Here is a 23,202-nt window from a genome sequence, read left to right as displayed (position 1 = left end):
GTAACATTTTTTAAGTTAAACATAACAATATTTAATATTAAAAATCGCCTTAAATTAAACTACTGCACAAAATAACTACTTATATGTATATATAAGTACAATGGCAAATCCAAAAAAAAAATTTAGGGTGGGCACATATATATTAACAACATAATTTTTTTGAAGGGGTGAGCACACATAAAATTTCATGGTAGATACAATCAATAAAATATGTAATTAACCGTAGAAAATTTGAATTTTAAGGTGTACACTATCAATAAAATGGGTAACGAACCAAAGAAAATTCATATTTTATGTTAGGCACGTGCCCACCCTCAACCCTCAATTGATCCACCACTATATAAAGATAGGATAGGATGATTTGCCTTGTTGTAGGAGAAATCTAAGGTGCGATGGGCTAATTTAAGGCTAAAAATAACGACTTTGAGATGTAACAAAAAATGTTACATTATTCATAACATTTTCAGTTGGTATAAAAAAATGTTGTTTTTTTCTTAACATTTTATGTACAACCGAAAATGTTAATGAAAATGTAACATTTTTTTGTTGCGCTCAATCTAAAATATTATAATTTTCATCACATTTTTAATTGCGCTCCAAAATTAATACTTCAGGCTAAAATTAAAAATATTAAATTTTACAACATTTTTAATTATAACTGAAATAATTATAAATTGAATAAAAACGATTATAAATTTTAAACTCATATAATATAAATTTTTAGTTGTAATCTAAAATATTATAAAGTTCTAGTTCACGAGTGGTCATTGGAATTTGGAGTTTTTGGGAGTTGAACAATTAAAAAGGCATTTTTCATGTTTGTATTGAATGGCATTGGAAACGCAAATCCCAATCCCTGCGTTATGGGTTTCATTTGTCAGTCCATCCTCAAACTAAGCCCACTATCACGAACTTAACAACATGGGATGCATTTAATGTTCCATATCTCCTCATTTTCCTTCTTTCTCTTATTCATTTAAGAACCCTCCGTATAGCAGTCATCAACTTACTTTATTGTTTAAAATTTATGGTTATTTTTTAATATATTGATTATTGAGTTTGAGTATTTAATATTAAATATTTAAAAAAAATTAAATAAATATTATCTTTTATTCATTTCAAGCTAGTAAAAAAAACATTCCATGTAGTTAGATGTATGCATAAAAATTGATTTGATCGATTTGGTTTGTTATTTATCGATTTGATTCAAATATTCAAATATTATTTCGTTTTTTTTTATATTTGGATAACTCAAGTCAAATATCTATAAAAAATAGAAAATCATATCGAATACGGATCGTTTAAAATCTAATTTCATATTATCTAAAAATCTGAAGAAAAAAAATAGACTTTCAGAGTTTAGACAATTTGTAGCCCAAATAAGTGAATTACTAACTAACCACTAAGCCATTTAGCCTGATAAAAACTAAGATATTTAATTATTGCATGTGAGTAATTAAGATATATATAGAATATATTAAATGTATACAAGACATTGCATAAAGTCATAAAATATAAAATTCTAAATCTGATTTTTTTTGTTAAATTAAATTTTATATTCATGTCTAGATGTTTAAATATTAGATTTCAAAACTTAAATATTCTATTTTTTTTGGATCAAATACAAATTATAATTTTAGTGATCCGAATTTTTAATTTCTAAAGTTTTGGATCGAATAATATTTTATATATGAAAATGTGTACACCTATGTATACATTAATTTAATAAATTCGTTTATTTATATCATGAGTTTAAATTTTAATTTGTTCAATATAATTGTTGTCATAATATTTAAAAAATATAAATGTAAGTGTATTTAAATATAAAATATTTCCAAATAATTTTTTTGAAAATAAAATAATTTAAAGATTATATAAAAATATTTATATACTTGAATCACTTTAAACATGTCAAAATCTGAGTTATACATTTAAAGTTGTTTTATAGAACTCAACTAGACTGCTTGTCATTTTTTATATTTCATACTAACCAAGCGACTTTGGTGGTTAGAAAATTATTATTATCTTTTAAGATCTCGAGATCGAACATCGTGTATGTATATTTATCTTCAAATGATTAAGAATCTTTAGACCTATACAATTATAAAAGAAGTCACTTAAATATTAACCTAAATGTAACACTCAACGTCTAGTCTAAACATTATAACTAAATATTAATTGTTACTATGGTCAACTAAACAATTAGTATAAAATATATCAGGATGACCGTTAAAGATAGTTGTTTTATAAAATATTCACGATTTCGGTATTTAAAATTATTTTTGACTGTTATACTGATACAAGTATAATAAAATTAATAATTGTCTTTGGTAGTTCAAAATCAACAAGGTTTCGTCGTGATATTCTTAAATATCACATTGTTTATATATTAATTCTTTATAGAATGTTTAAATATAGTCTTCTAAACATGCATTCATTAAGTAATTGAAGACAATGCCTATATATGCGTGTTGCTATATTCGTTTGGTCAACTCGTGTGTGTCTTGCTATCGTCGTTTGGTCAACTCGTGTGTGTCTTCGACATGTATTGCGCGTGTTATTTTTTTTTTGTTGAAAAAATTTGATCAATTATTCTCATTCTTTCATTTCAGTCTTGGATGACATCAATGTAGAGAAAGACCTCTCGATAGACATGCCACGTCGATAAAGATGAACCCTACAAACACACCTTTCAAAAACGCTCACACTTAACACACCCAAATTTATGTCCCCATACGTATTATTACAATAAACAAGATCCGATTAATATAATTTAAAAAGTATTTTTGAGATAGTCTTTTTTTTCTTCGTTAGTGTATGGAAATTATTTCATTTGGCAAATGACAAAATATAACTTAATAAGAATATTAATGATTAATTGAATAATTTTAATTTTTCTATAAAGTATTATTTAATCAGAGACAAGAAGTTTAGTTAGATGGATTAACTTTAAAACGAATATATTTAGTAAGTGAATGTTGTTTTTTATAAGTTTTAAGTTTGAATAGTTATTTTTATTAAGTATATATATATATATCAAATTGATTAAAAAATTATCTGAACTATCTTATAAATATATAAATTATCAAGAAAAAAAGTTGTTTGTCTTTATTTCCTCTTTTACAATCACCTTCGTAAGCTGGCTTTGCACTGCTTCAACTTCTAAACTAACGATGAAATTATTGCGCCGCTCACTCTTTTTTCTTAGTGTTTTTTCCCACTCTTATTTTATTTTCATTTGGCCGACGGTGTTATTGGTATGAGAATTAGTTGTCGAACATCAGTATTTCTTGTTTTCGTTTATTTTCTTATAATATTTTTTTTATTTTTTAATAATTCTATCTTTATGATTTTTTTTTATCTTTATAAAACTTTTTCTCATGGTTAGATTGTTCTTTTCAGTTCATTGATAAAGATAACACTTATTTGTTATCTTGATAATCTTTCCTGTTTTGAACCTCGTATTGGATTGAGATACACAATTGCATTCATAGATAGTTTTCTCACATCGCTCGACTCTGATATGTGATTTTTCGATTCTCTTTTAATAGTTTTTATCCCCTTTTATAATTTGTTTGTCCATGTAGTTAGATCTATTTATATCTATATTTGTTTGAGTATTTTGGTTGATTTTTATAACCTTTATTTTATATGATTCTTGTATGATCTTAAATGACTTTAATTTGTATTAACTATTACCGGTTATAGGAAATATCTTAATTACGTGTTTAGCTTACAATTATTTACTTATGATTATAAACATTTGTTACAATTCTGAACATCTTTATTTTAATAAAACTAGCTGATTTGATTAAAAAAAACTTGTAAACTAACTAATCAACCATTATACATATACGAGAAGATGAAGAAGAAAACAAGTTTCAATGGTTGGAGAGGCAGATTACATCCTGGACAGCGGCGGCGGCGTACATCACACAGCTGAAGAAACTGAAGGCTATCGACACCGCCACATGATCGCAGAACCTATCCAATGACTTGCAAAAATTGGGCAATGCAGTGTGACGGATTCCGGTTTGGTTCAGATTTGTTACAGCCGATGCCGCCGATCCCGTGCTCATCATTGCATATGCCACTATCTGTAAATCATCAATCAACAAAACACATACAGACATGACAATATAACTGTGGGATTTGTCCCTACCTGATCTCCGGCAAAGACAAGCCAAGCATGATTTTTTGACGGAATCACCGGAGATTTCTTCACAAGCAGCCTTGAAATGGCAATCAGTAATTGGAAAAAGGAGTAAACTGCTGCCGCGGCTGTTACTCCGACAAGATATCTGTACCATGCTTTTGTCAGTTACACGGAGAATCAACACTCACGGGTATCTGTTCTGTTCAACTATCAATAGCAAACAAACAAAATTGCTTACTTTACAAGTATATTTAATATTTTGAAACTCTCATTGTTTAATCAAACTCCAAACGGTGAAACAAGACGGCACACGTAACCGAAAGATCAAAAGTTCACACACTGAACAGCTCCATTTTTTCCCCTCTATTTTTCTTTCACTTTCTCAACAAACAAACAAATAAAAAAGAATATTGAGAAGAATGAAGTTGAAAGTAAGATTATAGTTATACTTACTCGAAGGAGTAAGAGAAAGACCATTTGGAGTGGAGCTGGAGCTGGAACCCATAGAAGGAAGCAGCGCTAACTTGATGGGCGGTGACCATGAACGACATGGCTGTCACCGAAGTAACCATGCACAGCAGCCTGATTGTCAGCACCACCATGTCACCTTTCGTCAAGGAACCTCCTGGAGTCTTGCACCCTAACCCGAATTCCGCACCGGATTCACCTTGCTGCCCATTCTCCTCCTCCTTCACCTTGACCTCTGTCAGCTGCCTCGGCGGAGTTGGCGGTGGTGGCGGCAGTGTTTTGTTGTCGTTCATCATTACCTCTCGACGTCCTTGGGTATGCGCTATATGTATTTTGTTGTTCAAGATTCCTCGATGAAGGGAAAGCAATGGAGAGGGGGAGGGGTTTATAAAGGGAAAACATGACGTATATAATAATTTGTGTGTGATAAAAAATAAGGGTAAACTACATATTTAATCAACCGACTTTCATCATACTTTTATTTTGGTCACTATACTTATAAAAATATTAATTGTATCACTAAACTTTAAAATTTCAATCTTTTAGGTCACTCAATCGTTTGAATCTTTAATGTAATCCAAAATATTTTTGATAAATTTAAGCAAAAACCTCTTAAACTTTTCTTTTAAACCTAAGTTTTTGAATTTCCTTTTATTTATTGGTATTGGAGTATTTTCTTCTAAATTCAAACAAATAGAAGGTCAAGATGATGGAGAAAAAGTAATTTGTGATGATTTCATGTTGATCATATGATGAAGATCATTAAAGACATGATAAGGACAAAATTTTAATTTGAGTTTTTCCGATTTCGAGGGATTTCAAGAAAATAAAATGCGAAGAAGAAAAAGGAAAGAAATGGAAAGTTTTGGTACTAGTTACATCGTAAACGATGGTCGACGAATGTCGAATACTAATAAAGGATGCCAACCATAGAGAAGAAAAAGGTTAAAAGGCTAAATATGTCAACGATTTCATTGTCAAGTAATACAATTGAAACGAAAATCAAAGTTCAGTGCTATAATTGAAAAAATTAAACGTTCAATGACATAAAAGATACAACGCCTAAAATTTGATGGTATCTGGTGTAATTTACCCATAATAATAATGGTTACTAGGGGTGTGCATTATCGGATATTATCCGATCCGAATTTTTCAGATATCCGAAAATTTCGGATACCTAACGTAATGATCCGTATCTGATCCGAAAAAATCGGATATCCGAATATCCGGATCCGAATCCAAATTTTTTTTGCAAAAAAATAAAAAAAACATAAATAAAAATATTCATATTTGCTTGTTTTCTAACAATTTGTTTATATAATTACATGCCTCACTACAATTAAAATTTTAAATAACATCAGTCAATGGTGCAGGCAACAGGTTAGAAGCAACATCTGATGCAAAAGTCAGTCTATGAACCTCTCTCAACGCATGCAATGAAAGTAACTATCAACACATCCAAATACCCAGCAGCAAAGAGTTGCAACATAAAGGATACTAGAACTACCTGAAATTAATCAAGAAAAGAATTTTTGCTACCTGGTTCCCATACATTGCACTTGTGTGAAACAAATTGTTGTTGCTCATGACCACAAGTTTTCCACCAAATCCAAAAGTCACTAGTGGATGGGGAGGGCACCCAGCAGAAGACCTTTCCTCAATGGGTGAAGAAGAAAATGAAGTGCCTATTTGAAGTGGCTTTTGAGGATGATTTCCTGATTTCTGAGCATCAATGAAAGCCGGAGTGAATTGCATATGTTGCTCTGGCTGAACAGTTGTCTGATTATTAAGTGGAGTATAACTCTGACCTGGAATAAAACTGTCAAACCTAGATATCTCATTCTCACCACCAGGTAGAAGTCTGAGTTTGCTGTTTATAAGGATCAACCGATCTAGAAGGTTCAAATCCATTTTGTTGATTTGCATGATTATCTACATGATCTGCAGGATTGTAAATGTTTCCTAATTGCTTGGTTTCAGAAGAAAAAACTTGTTTCGCTCTTCCAAACTGAGTAATCTTGGAAACTATTTGAAAATTGTTGATGGCAGTTGCCTGCAGATTCACTCTGATTCATATAAAAGTCTCGACTACCTAAAGCTTGGAATTCATAGCTTTCAATATTTTTATTTTGATATAGTCAATCATTATTCATGATTGTTGACTGCTCTACAGTTGGAGTATAAGACTCCAACATCTTCCATTCTAGGGGAATTGTATCATAGTACCAACCAGGGTACTGGGGATCAAACACCATGTGTGCAGGGTAGTCTGCATTTCGGGCGAGAAGCAAAAAAAGGAAATGGCAGAACAATGTGTCTAATAGCCCAAATAGCTCTGGGCTAATAATATAGCCCAAATTTTTTCGGGTTTTCGGATAATCCGAAATTGGATTTTGATCGATCCGTATCCGATCTGAAAATCCAAAAAAAAAATCGGATATCCGAATTTTCAGATCGGATCAACGGATCGAATCGGTCGGATCAGATTTTTTTACACACCCCTAATGGTTACTACCACGTTTATCTCTTTCCTTTCATATTTATTTACTTTTACTTGTCAAATTTAAAAAAAAAGTTACATTTTAATAACTTATGCTATTGATTTAGTAAATTTAATTATTTACGATATCAATTTTATATTTTAATCACTAAATCTTTAACACATTAATTTAATAATGTGACATGTTAGTGAAAAGGGATCATCCCCTATAAATACCGAAGGAGAATCTGCCACAAGGGAAGATTCGAGATATGACGGGGAGGTCGACAAAAAGCCTGCAAAAAAGAATCCGATTAGGGAAGAAAGAAAACAAGGGAATAGGGGGTTTATCATTTGATCGGAGACACTCACCGACGATTTAGTCCTAATTTCATATTTATTGCTTTCTAGTGTTTCCCTTTAATTTTTAAATGTTTTTATGTTGATCCTTATTTTACACTTTATTTTATATATATTAATTTTTAAAATATATTTTACCATATATTATATTTATAAGCAATTTTAATTTACCGTTAATAAGAGAAACTTATTTATCTACTCTTAGGATAATTAGTTAAATTAAAATATGAATTCATAATTTTCTATTGGTAAGATAACAACATAATCGACTAGATACTGAAAGAGAGTTTGGGGTGTTAATCATTTTCCACTTTACTCTTGAATATGTTTTTTTGGTAAGTAGATTGCAATATGTACTTTCTCGAGATTTGAAACATCTTTATGAATGTTCGAGTGATCCAATTCAATATTGCTAAACTTTGAATTCTCATTTGAGCCATGTTCAGAGCCCGTTTTCTTCTTCTTCTTCAGGAACGCACGAATTTGGCTTGAAGACCGATTCAACTTCATACACCAAGATGTTAAAAGTATTGCCATCGACCTTCAATTCAATTACATCGTCAATTCTCATTTAAGTATTTGTGATAGTTTGAATTTTAGGTAGTGTTTGTTTTTACTGTGTAAGGTCTATAAAGCTCTTATATTTGCGCCGCGCAGACCACGCGCAGACATTGGGCTTCGCAGACCGTTTGTTTTTTAGAAGACATAAGCTGTTCTAACGTCTGCGCGAGGTCTTCTTGGTGCAGATATAGTTTTATGTCTTCAAACGTCTTCAAAGAAATTAAAATTATTTAAATCTATTTTAAAATATGAATTGATTTATTTTAAATTATAGATTGATTTATTTTAAAATATGGATTGATTTATTTTAAAATATGAATTGATTAATTTTAAAATATGGAAAATTTTATTTTAAAATATGGATTGATTTATTTTAAAATATGGATTGATTTATTTTAAAATATGGATTGATTTATTTTAAAATATAGATTGATTTATTTTAAAATATGGATAGATTTATTTTAAAATATGGATTGATTTATTTTAAAATATGGATTGATTTATTTTAAAATATGAAAAATTTTATTTTAAAATATAGATTGATTAATTTTAAAATATGAATTGATTATTTTAAAATATGGATTGATTTATTTTGAAAAATTTATTATTGTAGTTTTATGAATTATTTAAATTTCAGTATTGCAAAACTCTTTTAAGTTTAAAAAATCAGTTTATTTATATTTCAGTTTATTTTAGCAGTTTGCAGACGTTAAAAAACAAACAGTCTTCTTCTTGCAGACTGCAGACTTTTGATCCACCTCTTCTGCTGCAGATGCCTGCAGATGTGGTCCGCAGACTGCAGACTTTTTACCTATGCAAAAACAAGCACCACCTTAGTCCTATCAAAAGACGAAGGCTTTTGAGAGCATTCTCATCTATTGCTATTATCTTGCCCCACCTGACTGCTATGTTTTTTAAAGTGTCACAATTCCATGAATGAATTGGAATCCCTTTGCCAACTAACCATACACGACAGCTCTCCACCGCTTCGTTTTCCGATCAAGTTTCAATTCTGCAGACCCACTCTTTGAGAGTTTCTATTTGATCGATCTTTATTCTTTTCATTGAATCAAAGTTTTCAAACATCAATAAGACAACATTTTCGGTAACTCTCATTATGAAAAACCCAGCGAGGCCTTTTTCATGCAATTGGCTTGAAAGGTTTCTGATTGTACTAAACTTCTTGCACCAACCCACCGGACAGTTTTTGCTTCATCAATAACCCTTTTTATTGTTGGTAGCCTCTTCGTTATTCTTTCGGTGAACCCATTCTCCAATATGATTTACGAGGATTGTATTTTATCATAGAGACATCAATAATGATATATTATTGTACAAAAAGTTAAAATTTTAGATTTAATAAATTTAAAATGAGACGGATACAAAGATATAAAGTTATTAATAAAACAAAAAAAATAAAATTTTAAGGTAAAACAAGATTTTCACCTAAAGAGTAGTTCTTCCGAGAAACCAACGACAACAACTTATATCCAAGCAAAACTCAATATTAAGTATATAGAATACATGTTGTAGACAGACATGATAAACAAACAAAAACTGGTAATATTGCTACATAATTACTAATTTATCTCCAAGATTATATTCGGACTTGAGATGCTCTGCACACTTTCTAGCTGCGAACGCCGTGTGGGTGTCATTGTTTTCAAATGGCCCTCCTTTCCTGCATGAAGGATCACCACATGCTATTAAAAAAAGGGAAAATACTTGCCTCCAAAGTGAACCGATGCAAAGAAGGGCAGGCCTTCATCCACGAAGACAAGAAAAGAAGGCTATTCCGACCAGTTGCAAAAACAATCGATTCCATCTGCTTCAGCTGACTCATGTGAGGGAATTCAATCTGCCTTGTCACCTCTCCCGGAATTCTCAAATCCCGTGTTGGAATTTGTAAATTAACAACCAAATGCAACAAATTTAAAAGCCAACACAATGAAAATCTCAATTCTTCCAACTGATCTTCACATCATCTATGGCAAGTGAAAGCTTGTGGAGCTGTGGGAAGAATGTTAAAACCCGAGGCAACTTAAGAATAGGTGGGGGATAAGCGTAGTCCTTGATGCATAATGCTGTGAGATTTGGAACATTCTCAAAGGGAATCTCTATTTCTGGTCCAAAATATTTAAAGCTTAGCAGGTTAGTGGCATGGAGTTGTAGACTCTTCAAACTTGAACAGCCTGATATCTCCAAGCTTCTCAAGTGAAGTGATGGACCAACAACTCTCACATGAACCAGAGTTGGTGGTTGCACACATAAGCATTCAAGAAACGGGCTATTGGATACAAAATTTTCAATAACATCATCACTTACATCTATGCATTTCAGTACAAGGGATGTAAGGAGAATATAACTCGGTAAACCAAGACTCCGTGGACATAGTCTGTAAAAGGAACTCTTGGAGGATATAAAGCTACAAAATGTCCGAAATCCAATTCTATTCTTTTAGCTTTCTTTTCAAAAACAAACTTCACCCATTTATCAATGTCTTGCTTATGTCTTCTATTAAGATCAAAGCAAATTCTGAACTCTTCAGTAACAGGTAGAGAATACAATTCCACAAAATGATTCACCATATTTACGAACCTGACCTTCTCCGAATCTATAAAATCTCTGAGACTCTTAGAACTCAAAGTTCGATTAGAACCCAAAGTTTGGTTTTTAATTTTAAGAATCGTGTTTGAAGCATCAAACTCCAAACGTGGAAGGAAAGTCCATACATTTCCCCATCGTCGAGAAAGTAAGCTTGTTGTTGCTGCAACTCTCATCGGCAAGTGAGACAGAATGGAAATCAGAACGTCATCCGATAGATGACTTATCCTATCTTCAGGATCAAATTCTCTCTTGAATGACATTACACAAGAAAGGGGCAACAGAAAAAACATTAGATGTTATTAGAAGAAAATGGAAAAAACAAAAAGAGACATTGACGCAATCAAATTGTAGTGAAAATAAACAGTGTTTCAAATTCAAACAACACGAACTAAAGATTAAAACTCTCTCTACTCCGTCGAAATATAATAATAAGATAATAGCAACTTTTGAATTTGGCAAAATCGTTACAGAGCAGTGTAATAAAGATCAAAAAATAGAACTATGATATGCTAATTGGAAGGGTCTCTGTATTTATAACTCGAATGTAATCATGAGAGATCATATACAATAACCCATTAAATGGTTCTTTTTGTTACCAAATTTCGCTTTCCAAGGACTCGCAGAAGACAATAATTTAAGGTTTTAGGCGCCTTCATGCATATAAACATAGGGAGAGTTGTTACACTTTTAATAAAACTAATATACATATATATTAAATTACAGTTTAAATTAATATTTTTTTTATAAATACATTATATATAAATTTAATTATACTTTTAAAAATAAAATATTATTTATAAAATAAATATATAACAAAACTAAAATATTTTTATAATATAATATATTGGTGTTTGGGATCTATACGATTTCTTCACACATTTCTTCTTTTATTCTTCTCGGTCTCTACGCTCCAAAAATATGTCTCAGGAAAAGCTTCAAGTAGTTCTTATTAGTGCCAAGGGTTTTTAGAACACCGATTTTCTCGCGGATTTCTCTTTCTTTTCCCACCTTAATCCCAAATCTTTTTTTTTGATGAACAATATTCAATTTTTATTGAAGAAATATAATCATATAAGATTATTTTATGCCTCGTTTAAAAAAACCCTTCAATTAGAAGGGGAGAATTGTATTGCATTGTCTTAAAGTGGATAATTAAAATATGTATCTTATCTTGCTTAAGTTGAAATCTCTACTAACAAAGCTAAAATTTTTCTTTTACCTTTAGTAAAGGAGAAGGAAGAGAAAGAATAGGAGAAGACAAATATAATAAAGATGGGTGAAAAAGCTATAAGCTTTCCCAACATAAATCCCACAATGACCTCACCCTCAATAGGTTAATTACCTATTTGGCTCTTTAACTTTTTGTCTCTTTTTAATCTCTCCCCTTTTTCTAAGTCCAAATAGGTCTAATTATGTCCCAATGAAATTCAGTAAGCCTCGAGGGTTTAATTATACTCTTAAGTTAGTTCAAAGTTATCCCAAGTCAACTCTCATTCGTTGATTCAAAATTTTCAATTATTACATTAGTGGTGAGAAACAATCCGGGTATCAGTGAATAAATAGCTTGATGCTTAATGGGATCAGACGATCATGCTTAAGAGTGTATGGTGAGATAATACTTGATGCTTAGTGAGACCGAGTACCACTCCTATTATTGATACTCGATTGCTTATATAACACTAGGTATCATTATATCATAACACTTGATTGTTTAGTGAAATCATGTGAATTATTGTAATTGAATATTTGACATTATCGATTGTAGTTTGATGCTAGATAGAACCAAAAAATTCACCATTATCGATGCAATTTCATGACTAAGTCCTAAGAGTAAAGGTAATTATGAGACTATTATCGTCGAACAATTTCTATTTAATTAATCATAAGCATGATATACGTTGAAATAATGAAACATATATGTATTCATTGCTCGTTGTTTACACTTCTAACATGTTTATGTTTATGAATTCTATGATATATATTAAATTAGATTGAACTTGTAAAGCTCAACGCTCGAATGATCTCGTATTTAGGTTAGTAGACTAGAATACTTCGTGGAGCATTGTCATTGCAAGATTTTCAATATCTATTTCAAAGTATAATATCCGAGTATTTTAGTGAGCATATATACGTCCATGTCTCTTATATGTGAAAGATAGCTGCCTTTTGATTGCTCAACATTTTTCGAAAGTGAATTATATTTAAAAATAATTAATATTAGATATTTTATATTGGGTCACATGTAATTCTAGCCCAAGTTAATTGTGAAAAATGGTTGACTTTCGATTACACAACATTTTCAGTCCAAAATTATTTGGGCTTTGATTAGTTATCATATTTCTTTATCCATTAATTAATTTAGATTACTTTAATTTATATAGTTAATAGTTACGTTTACATAAATATATTATGTATATTAAATATTTTTAAATTTTATTATACTATTCTTAACTTTTATTCCTTAATATATAATTTATTCAAAATTTAAATATATTATATATCAATTTTTAAAAAAAAATAACTAAAATTCTGAAAATTTATACTAAAATAATTAGTATCGAAACATACCTTATATTAATAAAAAAAATACGTGTATCAGTATGATATTGACCGCTTTACAAGCAACAATTTACTTAGACTATTCGATTGAACATTATAATGTTCATATCATATTATCCATGTGGCAACGTTAAAAGGAAAATTTATTTTTTTAAGGATTTAGATTTGAATAATTGTCTTTATACGTTATCAATAAATTACTTTTTTGAATATATGTTATCTTATAATTATCTCGAACTATTTATAAAAAACCCGACAATGTTAATTTTGCATAATCGAAGATTAATAATCTTATTTAATATCATTATTAATTAGATTTAAAATTTAAAATTAAGTAGATGAATAATTTTTCACATTTTTTTAATTAAAATTAAAATTTAAAGGTATGGTATTTATATGGAAGGTGATGAAATTTGCAGACTTTCAAAATAAATAAATAAATGAAGAAGTGGGGTTTATTTTAATTTATTATCAGTTGATGGTATGGGTGGGTTATCATCACATGTAAGTCTCAAAGTGGTTGAAACTTATAGGCTGCCTACCAATATGCCCTCCACTAATCTCTTCAACTTAAACAATTCTTCCCTCATGTTTTATTTTACCCTAAATAGGGGAAATGCATTTTTGTTTTATTTAAAGGGATTAGGGTAGGAGTAGGAATGGATCGAGGGCGATCGGATTCGGTCGTTTTTTAATATTATAAAATTTTATAAAATTTCAGTATTTTTTTCATTTTTATATTAATAATATGTTTATGTACCCTGAATTTTTATAAATTTATTCTCTCAAGTATAAAATCATTTATCCGTCTCTAAAGGAAATAAAATAAAATGTTTCGGTTATAAATGAGTTTGTTCAACAAATGACACTTTTATGATCTACTTATGCCTTCTATCTGATGACTTCAAAATATTATTTTATAGTTTGAAGAAGGTCAAAGTGAGTCGCCTAAATTCATTGATAATAAACTCAGCTTCTTCAATCGAAGGTTTGGTGAACATTCTGTCCGATTTTTATTCCTTTTTCCATTGATTGGTGGTCGGAACATTTAGGAATTATATTAAAGGGTAAACAACACAAATGATCCCCCAATTATAGGATACTATTTTGTTGAGTCCCCCAACTATTAAAATTTATGAAATGGTCCCTTGAATAGAGTGTACCTTTGTTGGACCCCGACTATTAAAAGTTATAAAATGATCACCCGACTATTCATATGTTTCAAACTCATTCTTTTCTGTTAAAAATTGATGGCAGTCTTAACTGGACGTTAACATGTTGATTGTGATATAATAAAATATGATCCCAAAATCTTAAATAACTATCATATCTCAGTCAACAAATTAACAATGACTCAGACCGTCATCAATTTTTAATAATAAAAAAATGAGGTTAGAACATATGAATAGTCAGATGATTATTTTATAACTTTTAATAGTCGAATGACTCAATAAAACAACACTCGGTGGACCATTTGCATACTTTATCCTAAATTAAAATACTAATAATAGTAATGGAGACGAACGAATCATCACAATGGTGCTTTCCACGTTGCTGCAAAACAAGACACTTAAACCCCATGCATTTCCACTCATTTTCAACTTTCAAAACCTGGATTTTGCTTAGTAATTTTCTTTAATATGATATAATATTTTATTAAATGTGAAATTACTATTGAAAAATTAACACCAATGGATTTTTTTTTTTCAGATTTCATAGAAAGGATATGACATTTTAGAAATTGTTACGAAATAATATTATAATCTTTTAATCAAATTTATTTCATTCAAAATGTTAAAATATAAATATTTAATTTTATATAAAAAATCAACATCTCACTAAACTAATAGGTCGTTGATATCTCTTTTACATTATGCATTTTTAAAATGATTAATATTTATGTAATATATAGAACTAAATCATGTTTGATGATTTAAACAGGTGGTTTTGTTGAATGAAAATAACATGCATTTGTCACCACCAACTACATTACCCATTTTCTTTACATTCTTAATAAAATATAGTTTTCACAAAAAAATATTTTGGTGAATAATGTTAGAAAATATTAATTGTTTTATTTTAAAATTCTTTATTTAAAAATATAAAATATTTTTATTTTATAATCTGTTTTTGGTTGAGTTGGACTACAGGTTTAAAGAAAGAAAGAAGTTTTAATCAAGAATTTTATTGAATCACATAAATTATGTGGGTGATTGGGAAAATAATTTAAAAATAAACGACAGAGAGCGGTTGTTTTTAATTAGTTACTAAAAATTAATTTAAAAATAAATGATTTTAAATTATTATTCTATAAAATGTTAACTGAACTAATACCACTATAATAGTAGTTAAAAATTTCGGTATTTAGTTTTTTCTTATCGCCTTCTTCACATTATTTTCTATCATTAAATGTTTTAATTCAATTCATTCACTGTTATATCGATTTAATTAATAATATAAAATTTTAGTATTGTTTTCTTGAAGTAATAAAAATGTTATTTTACACAATCAAATAACTTTATTAGTTAAGAGATTTATTATTCTTCTTAGGTTTAAGCACCGACAACAAGTGGTGGATCTAAATTTTTTTTTGAGGGTAGACATATATGTACTAATAACATAAATTTTTTAAATGATATATGTACAAATAAAATTATAGATTGACACAACTAATAAAATAGGTAATTAACCTAAAAAATTTCGAATTCCAGTATGCGCTTATCCTAATTAAAAGTGGATCCGCCACTAATTGATAAATGTGTGCTTGTTCATTATCATTGATAAAAGTATTTGAACAAATATCAATTTATATTCACCCGAAATTTATCAAAACAAAATATTATATAAAAAAATACTTTTTATAAAAGAAATTATTTGATGTCATATTTGAAATAAAACTTTCAAAATTAAATTAAATAAATATCCTCAGTAACATATAATATAATAATATATATTTAAGATTGATTTTTTTTATATTTTATTAATTAAATTTAAATTGTTATGTATTTTTTAAATTTCCATTATTATTATTATTATATTATTATTATTATTATTATGTTTGTACTATTAATTTGGCTAAAGAAATTGACTGTTAGAAAATTTGAAGACAAATAAATCTAAAATCAAGAAAAAGGAAATGCAAAATTCTAGCCTAGTATAAAATGCAGACATAAAACCCAGAGTTGAATTGAAACCATAGAACAGCGAAGACGACGACGAGAACAGCAAATTAGTAAAACTACCCCATGTTAATGAAACCCAATCAAATCACAAACAAAGAAATACCCATCCAAGCTTTCTCTTTTCCTTCAACGATGAATGTCTCTGCAATCGGTGAGTCCAATCGACTCGGCCTCCACGACTCCTATCGACCTTTGCCTGCACTTTATTTGGCTCTCCTTTCCATCTGGTTCTTCTCCGCTTGTTCTTGGACTTTCAACACTTTCAAAAACCGTCACTTCCAGGTTATTTCTTTTACTTTTCAATTCTTAAAAGAATTGGATTTTATTGCTTTCTTCGTTAAAATCCAAGTTTTTTTTAATGATTTTTCGTATACCATAATTTGATGGATAGCTGCTTCAGTCAAGATGAAAGCTCTACACAATTTTTGTTTATTTTGTTCAGTTTTTCCTATAAAAAAACATGGGTTTAGTTATTGATTTAATCATTATCAAAAAAAAATTCGTTTGCTTTAGAGATATAAAACAGGATGAAAGAAGAAAACAGTCGCTAAGAATTCCAAACTTTTTTGGGGTTATTTTCAAATTGGTCGATAATATGACCAATTGTTGGATTTTTCTTATGAATTTTTATAATTGTTTTAAGTCTTGTTTTCTTATTTCTATACTGAAACAGATAAATAATTTACAATGGGCTCTTGCATCCGTACCATTGATTAAAGCCTTGCAACTCACTCTATCTTTCCTTTTCTGGTAAGTTTTGATTTTCCAGCAATACCTAGCTTCTTTGTCTTTGAGGGGAAAAAAGGTTAGAAACCAGCTTGTTGAGCATTGGTTTATATACAATTCATGATTCTCTGATTTCGCGATTAACTTGTGAAGAACTTCTAAAAATGGGTAACATGGATAGCTTCTTCATACTCTAATTGTGACTATTTTAGTTAATTCAGTCACCCTTTTCCTACTATTTGCAAACTTCTATAATGTTGAATCTCCAAAAACATATTTTGAGTCTGTAAGGTTTTAGCTGAAATTTCGGATTAAGATTTAGGCATGAGGATGATTGTGAAGATCAGAGAGACGAATTGAATATATATGATATAGTGGAGGCAATGGCAAGTCTCCACAAGTTAACGGTGTTTGTTTATTCGATATGATCATAGTTCCAAACTATAAGGAAACCCTGCAGGAACCTCTGGCCTGTTAATTACATGTTGCATTTCATGTCTACCTACAAGAAGTTAAGCTATGTCTGCTTATTTCAACTGTTCTTTATTGTGGGAAAAAAGCTTCTTCTTTTTTCGGATTTCAAAGGGCGGTTTCTTGCAGGTATTCGTGTTTTTATCTTGAGCTATGTTCACTGTGGATGTCATTTGGGGTGTATATAACTGGAGTACTCTTTCAGACAGTTTCGTTTGTTTCCTTTTTGCTCATCTCTCATGGATACTGCATCACCTGCGAACGCCTTTCCGTGACGGAGCGTCGAACTACTGCTGCACTCGGATGTGTATTTTACTTAACTCTTGTTGGCTACCGAGCATCTGTACCTTATTTCACAGTGAGTTTCTTGATTTCATAATACGAATTCTGCTAGCTAGCCAACTGTAACTTCAGCTTATTTCATCCTTTAAATACCATACTGATAAGATGTATTATTGCACCGTTTTACAGGTTCTTTTACTGCTTAATTACATGATTTCTTTCTATGTAATTTTTCGCCATATATCGCAAAATCTGTTAGTGTTGCGGGAACAATTGACCTTATCGGGGATGAGGATGTCCAACCAATGCGTGATGCTGTTTATATGAAATACAGGATGTTAAAGTATGTTTTGTTTTTTAAACATTTTAATCACATATCGATTGATTTAGCGACAATAATCTCATAAGATAAGCTTTGTTCTCAATTGGGCAGGAAATTTCAGGGTGCTATGCAAATAGTTGCAATGGCCGAAACTATGGTAAGAATACGTTGACCTCATCTTCTCTTGCTTTGACTGATGTATAAGTTCATGAGTGATATGATCGCTTGATATTTTCATTTTCAGTTATACATAAACATCGATGACTCCTCGGAGAATTATTGGTTTCGGTTATTGGTTCGAGAATGGGTTCAATTCTGCATCTTTATGTTCATTGGGTATGTATGAATTACCCAATCATGAGTCCTTGGAAATTTTTAGTTTTGGTCGCTAATGAGCTCGTATATTTTTTGATCTAAAGTACTTTATTGTTATATGCAGGTGGACTTTTAGGTCACAAGAATTGGCACCACGGTTTTCGGTTATGCCAACGTTGAAATCTAAAGTGGATTTAGCGGTCCCTCCGATCTATCGTATAGTAAGATGATCTGCCATTTACAAACTGATCTTTGCTTTGTGTAATACTCTCTGATAGATAGCCTTTAGCTGCCATGTCGACGGAGTAATTTAAAACCTTAATTCGCATTTCATTAATGATTGAATTGCCTTGTACATCACTTCATGCAGTTCATCTCGTTCCTCATCATCTATTTCAGTAAAAAAATGTTTATCTGTGCTTTTAATTCGGAGGAACATCCATCTTGCAGTTGTTATGTCTGTTCTTTACACCGATGCTTTAGGTAGCCGACTTAAGTTCTCCGGGGTCATGTAAAGTTTCAGCTCTGCTTTGCTTTTCGCTTTATGTTTCATCTGATGCGTTTATGTTCCCGAAACAAGGAGTTATTTTGAAAGCCTGATACTTGGTTTCGAAAATGGACATTCATGTTGGCCGTGTTTCACCAAATCGACCATTTTGTCTGTAGAGATTGTATAGATGGTAACCCTAAGAACATCGACACTGTCCTAGTAAAAGACGGTTGTATCCCATAAGATCGAACGCAGGAAAAAAGTTTTCGTTTTCGCTTTAGGTAGCCAGGCATGAGGGAGTAATAACATTTTCTCGAAAACGAAAGCTTTATTTTCGATTTTCTGATGATATTATGTCATGCAACTGCAGGAAATGGATGCAACGACATTTCAAGAGTTTCAAAGACATGAATGGCACATTGGTGTGGTAAGCAAATTATGTTCAACATACATCCATTGATGATTGTAACTTCATACATCGGCATCTACCGTCTTCGAAACTCGTTAAATTCTCCACTCCAATATTCCATATTTAGGGCTCTGTGACCGAAATTCTTTTTTTTTATCGGCTGTAGCCAACTTCTGTCCGAGACGAAAGCTCAAGAGATTCGGTCTTGGTAATAATTCAGCATCCAAATGCATATCGGTCGACGACAGTAGTTTCATCGAGAAAACAGCCAGCGTAGCTTCTCAAAAACTGCTGAGTTTTCCAGCGGAGGACCGTGTTGATGCAGAGAGTCACACGCAAAGCATAGATTAATAACCCCAATATGATCGCAAGCAAAGTTTTATACTGTAATTAGCAGAGATTTTTCTTACCCAGAAAAAAAAAGAGAATCAAATGTCAAGATCCATTGAAATGGGGTTAGAGAATATATGTATATACTAATTCCCATAATACATATTTGTATCCAAATATTATTATTAATTACAAATTGCACATTCTTTTCCCCTATTTTAAGTTGCAGGACGAGCAAAACCAATATGATAAACGATAGACAAAACTGAGATATCAAAGATTACAACCATGACAATAAATCATAATTGAAATCCACAATAAAAAAATCTATTTTCTTATTTCTTATCTTTAATCCAACGCTTTAAAACAATTAAAAAAATCAAAATTGAAAAATTAAAATAATAAAAAAAAAATCATAATTGAAAACCATTACTCACCTCAATAAATTCTTCTATAAAATCTTGAAAAGAATGATAAAAACGATGAGTTTAATGAAGAATTTGATGAAAAAGATTTGTAAAAATCAAGGTTTTGGTCGTTCGAATAATGATAAATTAAGCGCCACAGATATCGATACATGTTGATCTGTGTTTACTTTTTCTTTTCTTCAGGATCTGTATATCATATACACAAATTAAAGATTCGGGAACAAACATAGATTTGTTTGTTTCAGCCGGTGCTTAGGCTAAAAATGCAGTGTCATAATCTTATAAATAAATTAGATGGGTACTTAATAATCAATGATTCCCGACCTAATTGATCATTTTTACATTAAAACAGGAAAACGCTTGTTCTTGGCATTTTACAGGAACTTGATGGCGAAGCAGCCAGCAGCACATGTAAGAAGCAATAGGGGATGAAAGGATCACCGGTCATTCTTAACTTAATTTTAAAAAACGCACGAAGCAAAACATTTTTGGAGAAATAGGCACAGCACAAAACGAAAAGCATTTTCAAGCACCTTTCGGGTTTTCTGTGTGTGGACACCCATTTTTATCCAGACAAAAATATTATATTATATCATTATTTTTATTTTTATTAATTTATATATTATTTTACAGGCACCCACCATTATCATTAGGGGTGTGCATTATCAGATATTATTCAATCCGAAATTTTGGATATCCGAAAATTTCGGATACCTAAAATAATGATTCGTATCTGATCCGAAAAAATTAAATATCCGAATCCGATTTTTCTGGCAAAAAATAATTAACAGAAATTAAAATATTCATATTTTTTCTCAAAATTAACCCGACCTAATTGACAATAACAACTAATCAAGATGCTCAATGAATAAATATTATGGGAAAATCCTAACAATTCCATCCTGCTATACAAAGAAACGACAATGACATAATGTTTCATTCTAACAATGGTAGCCAATAATTTAGTGAATTCCACAATTGAAGGCTTTGGGTACTGGCCAATCATCTTGTTAAACACAATCAGAGCATCACCAACACTATCGAAGCCATCATTTGTTTTCCCCTTTCCACTTACAAAGACGAATTTCTTATTTAAAGTATCGATGTTGGTAGCAAAGGGGTTAATAGAAGAAGAAGAAAAAGAATGGTGAAAATAGAGTGTATGTGAAGTAAAGCCTCGCGAGAGGGATGCCCTAAGCAATCATGAGAATACCTTGCACACCTAAAAGCTCATTCAAGCATTTTGTCAAACAGTTTACGTACAGCAAATGCCCAATCTAAACACTGTTAGCTATGATGAAAGGAAAACAGACGATGTAAGAAAACAACAATTTCTAATTTCAGCGAACATGGTTTAGACGAAAGGAAAACATACCACTAGTCTAAACCATTTCTAATTTCAGCGATCAGAAATGGATTGAATTTGAGAGCGTTTATTTGCAGATACTAGTAGACACGGTGGTGATTGGTGAACGCCATGATAACATCGATAATGCTTCATGCGTCGGCGTCGCACGAACTACCCAAGTCCGGAACCCCCATCAAGGACTCTCGTCTCCAAAATTATGACTTACGTTACTTGTCAAACAAACCATGGATGAACAAAAACGAGTAGAAAATTTAATATGGAAAACAAAGGGAGGGGCTAAGCGAACATGGTTTAGACGAAAGGAAAACAGACCAGACAATAAATGCCCAATTTTTTTTTCGGGTTTTCGGATAATCTGAAAATAGTTATTGTCCGATCCGTATCCGATAACCCGAAAAAAATTTCGAATATCCGATCCGAACTATCCGAAAATTAAAAAACGGATCGAATATTCGAATTTTCGAATCGAATCAACAAATCGAATCGGTCTAATCAGGTTTTTTTGCACACCCCTAATTATCATATCTCAACCACGTTCACCACCCACCTCTCCACAATTCTCGGCCCCATGGTCACCACTTGACCATCACCGAAACTGAAACCTCTACTGCAACATGGAAACTTCGTAGTATAAAATCACAAAGCTCGATTCCTACCATTATGGTATTCGAAAAGGAGATGGAGGTCGGCTGCTCATCGGAACATGAGAAAACCCAACCGAAGAACCATGTCGAGCAAAGCCAGCTATAGCATATTGACATTTACATTGCAATTCTCCCCATCTCTCAGATTCTCACTCAAAGCCCATATAAAGTATCGACCCAGAAGCCTCAATAGCTTAATCATGAGCTCTGCTTCTCGTTCTTCTCCAAGAGAAGCCGAATCAAAGGGTACTTGTTGCGCTGGCGCCATCACGTTGGAGGAGTGCACGGGTAGCCATGGTAGGAAAGAACTGCTTCGCCATCGCTAGTGATCGGAGACTTGGAGTTCAACTCCAAACTATCGCCATCGACTTCCAGAGGATTTCTAAAATCCACGATCGCTTCTTTCTCGGTCTCTCCGCCCTCGCCACTGTTGCTCAAACCTTGTATCAAAGGCTTGTCTTTCGGCACGAGCTGTACCAGCTAAGAGAAGAAAGGGACATGAAATCTGAGACTTTTGCTAACCTTGTTTCTGCTATTCTTTACGAGAAAAGATTTGGTTCATACTACTGCCAACCTGTAATTGCTGGATTAGGAGATGAAGACAAACCCTTCATTTGCACCATGGATTCCAGTGGAGTTGCTAGAGAGGCGGCGACTTGAGGGCCTAGGGACCCTAGGGTTTTTTTTAAATTTTATTATTTTTATTTATTTTTATTTTATTTTATTCCTTTTTTATATTTATATATTTCATCATTTAATATTTATCTTTAATTTTTAAGGAAATCCAACTAATCAAAGGTAATTAATTCGTGTTGAATTTTTAAATTTAAATTTAAATTTTCGCAATTAAAACAATTAACAAATTAATTGGTATCGAAATGGCAGTACAAAGGTGTTAATCCTTTCTTGACCGTAATTGACTCCCGAACTCGACACATTTCTGGTAAAACACAGACCATGTAAAATGGTATATGATCCACCTATAATAATTTTTTAAAATGATTGGTGATGACTCTAATCTATTTATTTAAATCGAAGTCCAAC

General features: G+C 31.2%; 3 protein-coding genes and 1 pseudogene across 3 annotated transcripts; 2 read left to right on the top strand and 2 right to left on the bottom strand.

Annotated features, from left to right (window-relative positions):
• Nucleotides 1-3,881: 3,881 nt before the first annotated feature.
• Nucleotides 3,882-4,920, bottom strand: LOC120217867 (CASP-like protein 3A1). Its single transcript, XM_039214893.1, has 3 exons — nucleotides 4,610-4,920; nucleotides 4,163-4,301; nucleotides 3,882-4,097 (listed from the first exon to the last, which is right to left on the bottom strand). The coding sequence occupies exons 1-3, from the start codon at nucleotides 4,918-4,920 to the stop codon at nucleotides 3,882-3,884; spliced, it is 666 nt and encodes a 221-aa protein (XP_039070824.1).
• Nucleotides 4,921-9,980: 5,060 nt separating this feature from the next.
• LOC120217980 (putative F-box/LRR-repeat protein At4g15060) lies at nucleotides 9,981-10,891 on the bottom strand. Its single transcript, XM_039215002.1, has 2 exons — nucleotides 10,506-10,891; nucleotides 9,981-10,419 (listed from the first exon to the last, which is right to left on the bottom strand). The coding sequence occupies exons 1-2, from the start codon at nucleotides 10,889-10,891 to the stop codon at nucleotides 9,981-9,983; spliced, it is 825 nt and encodes a 274-aa protein (XP_039070933.1).
• A 5,486-nt stretch (nucleotides 10,892-16,377) lies between these two features.
• Nucleotides 16,378-19,868, top strand: LOC120217859 (annotated as a pseudogene).
• Nucleotides 19,869-22,452: 2,584 nt separating this feature from the next.
• Nucleotides 22,453-22,818, top strand: LOC120217979 (proteasome subunit beta type-3-A-like). Its single transcript, XM_039215001.1, has one exon. The coding sequence runs from the start codon at nucleotides 22,453-22,455 to the stop codon at nucleotides 22,816-22,818; it is 366 nt and encodes a 121-aa protein (XP_039070932.1).
• The last annotated feature ends 384 nt before the right edge of the window (nucleotides 22,819-23,202 follow it).

This window comes from Hibiscus syriacus, unplaced genomic scaffold (assembly GCF_006381635.1).
Source record: "Hibiscus syriacus cultivar Baekdansim isolate YM2019G1 unplaced genomic scaffold, ASM638163v2 tig00110194_pilon, whole genome shotgun sequence".
NCBI lineage: Eukaryota > Viridiplantae > Streptophyta > Magnoliopsida > Malvales > Malvaceae > Hibiscus > Hibiscus syriacus.
This window is presented reverse-complemented; position numbering and strand designations above follow the sequence as displayed.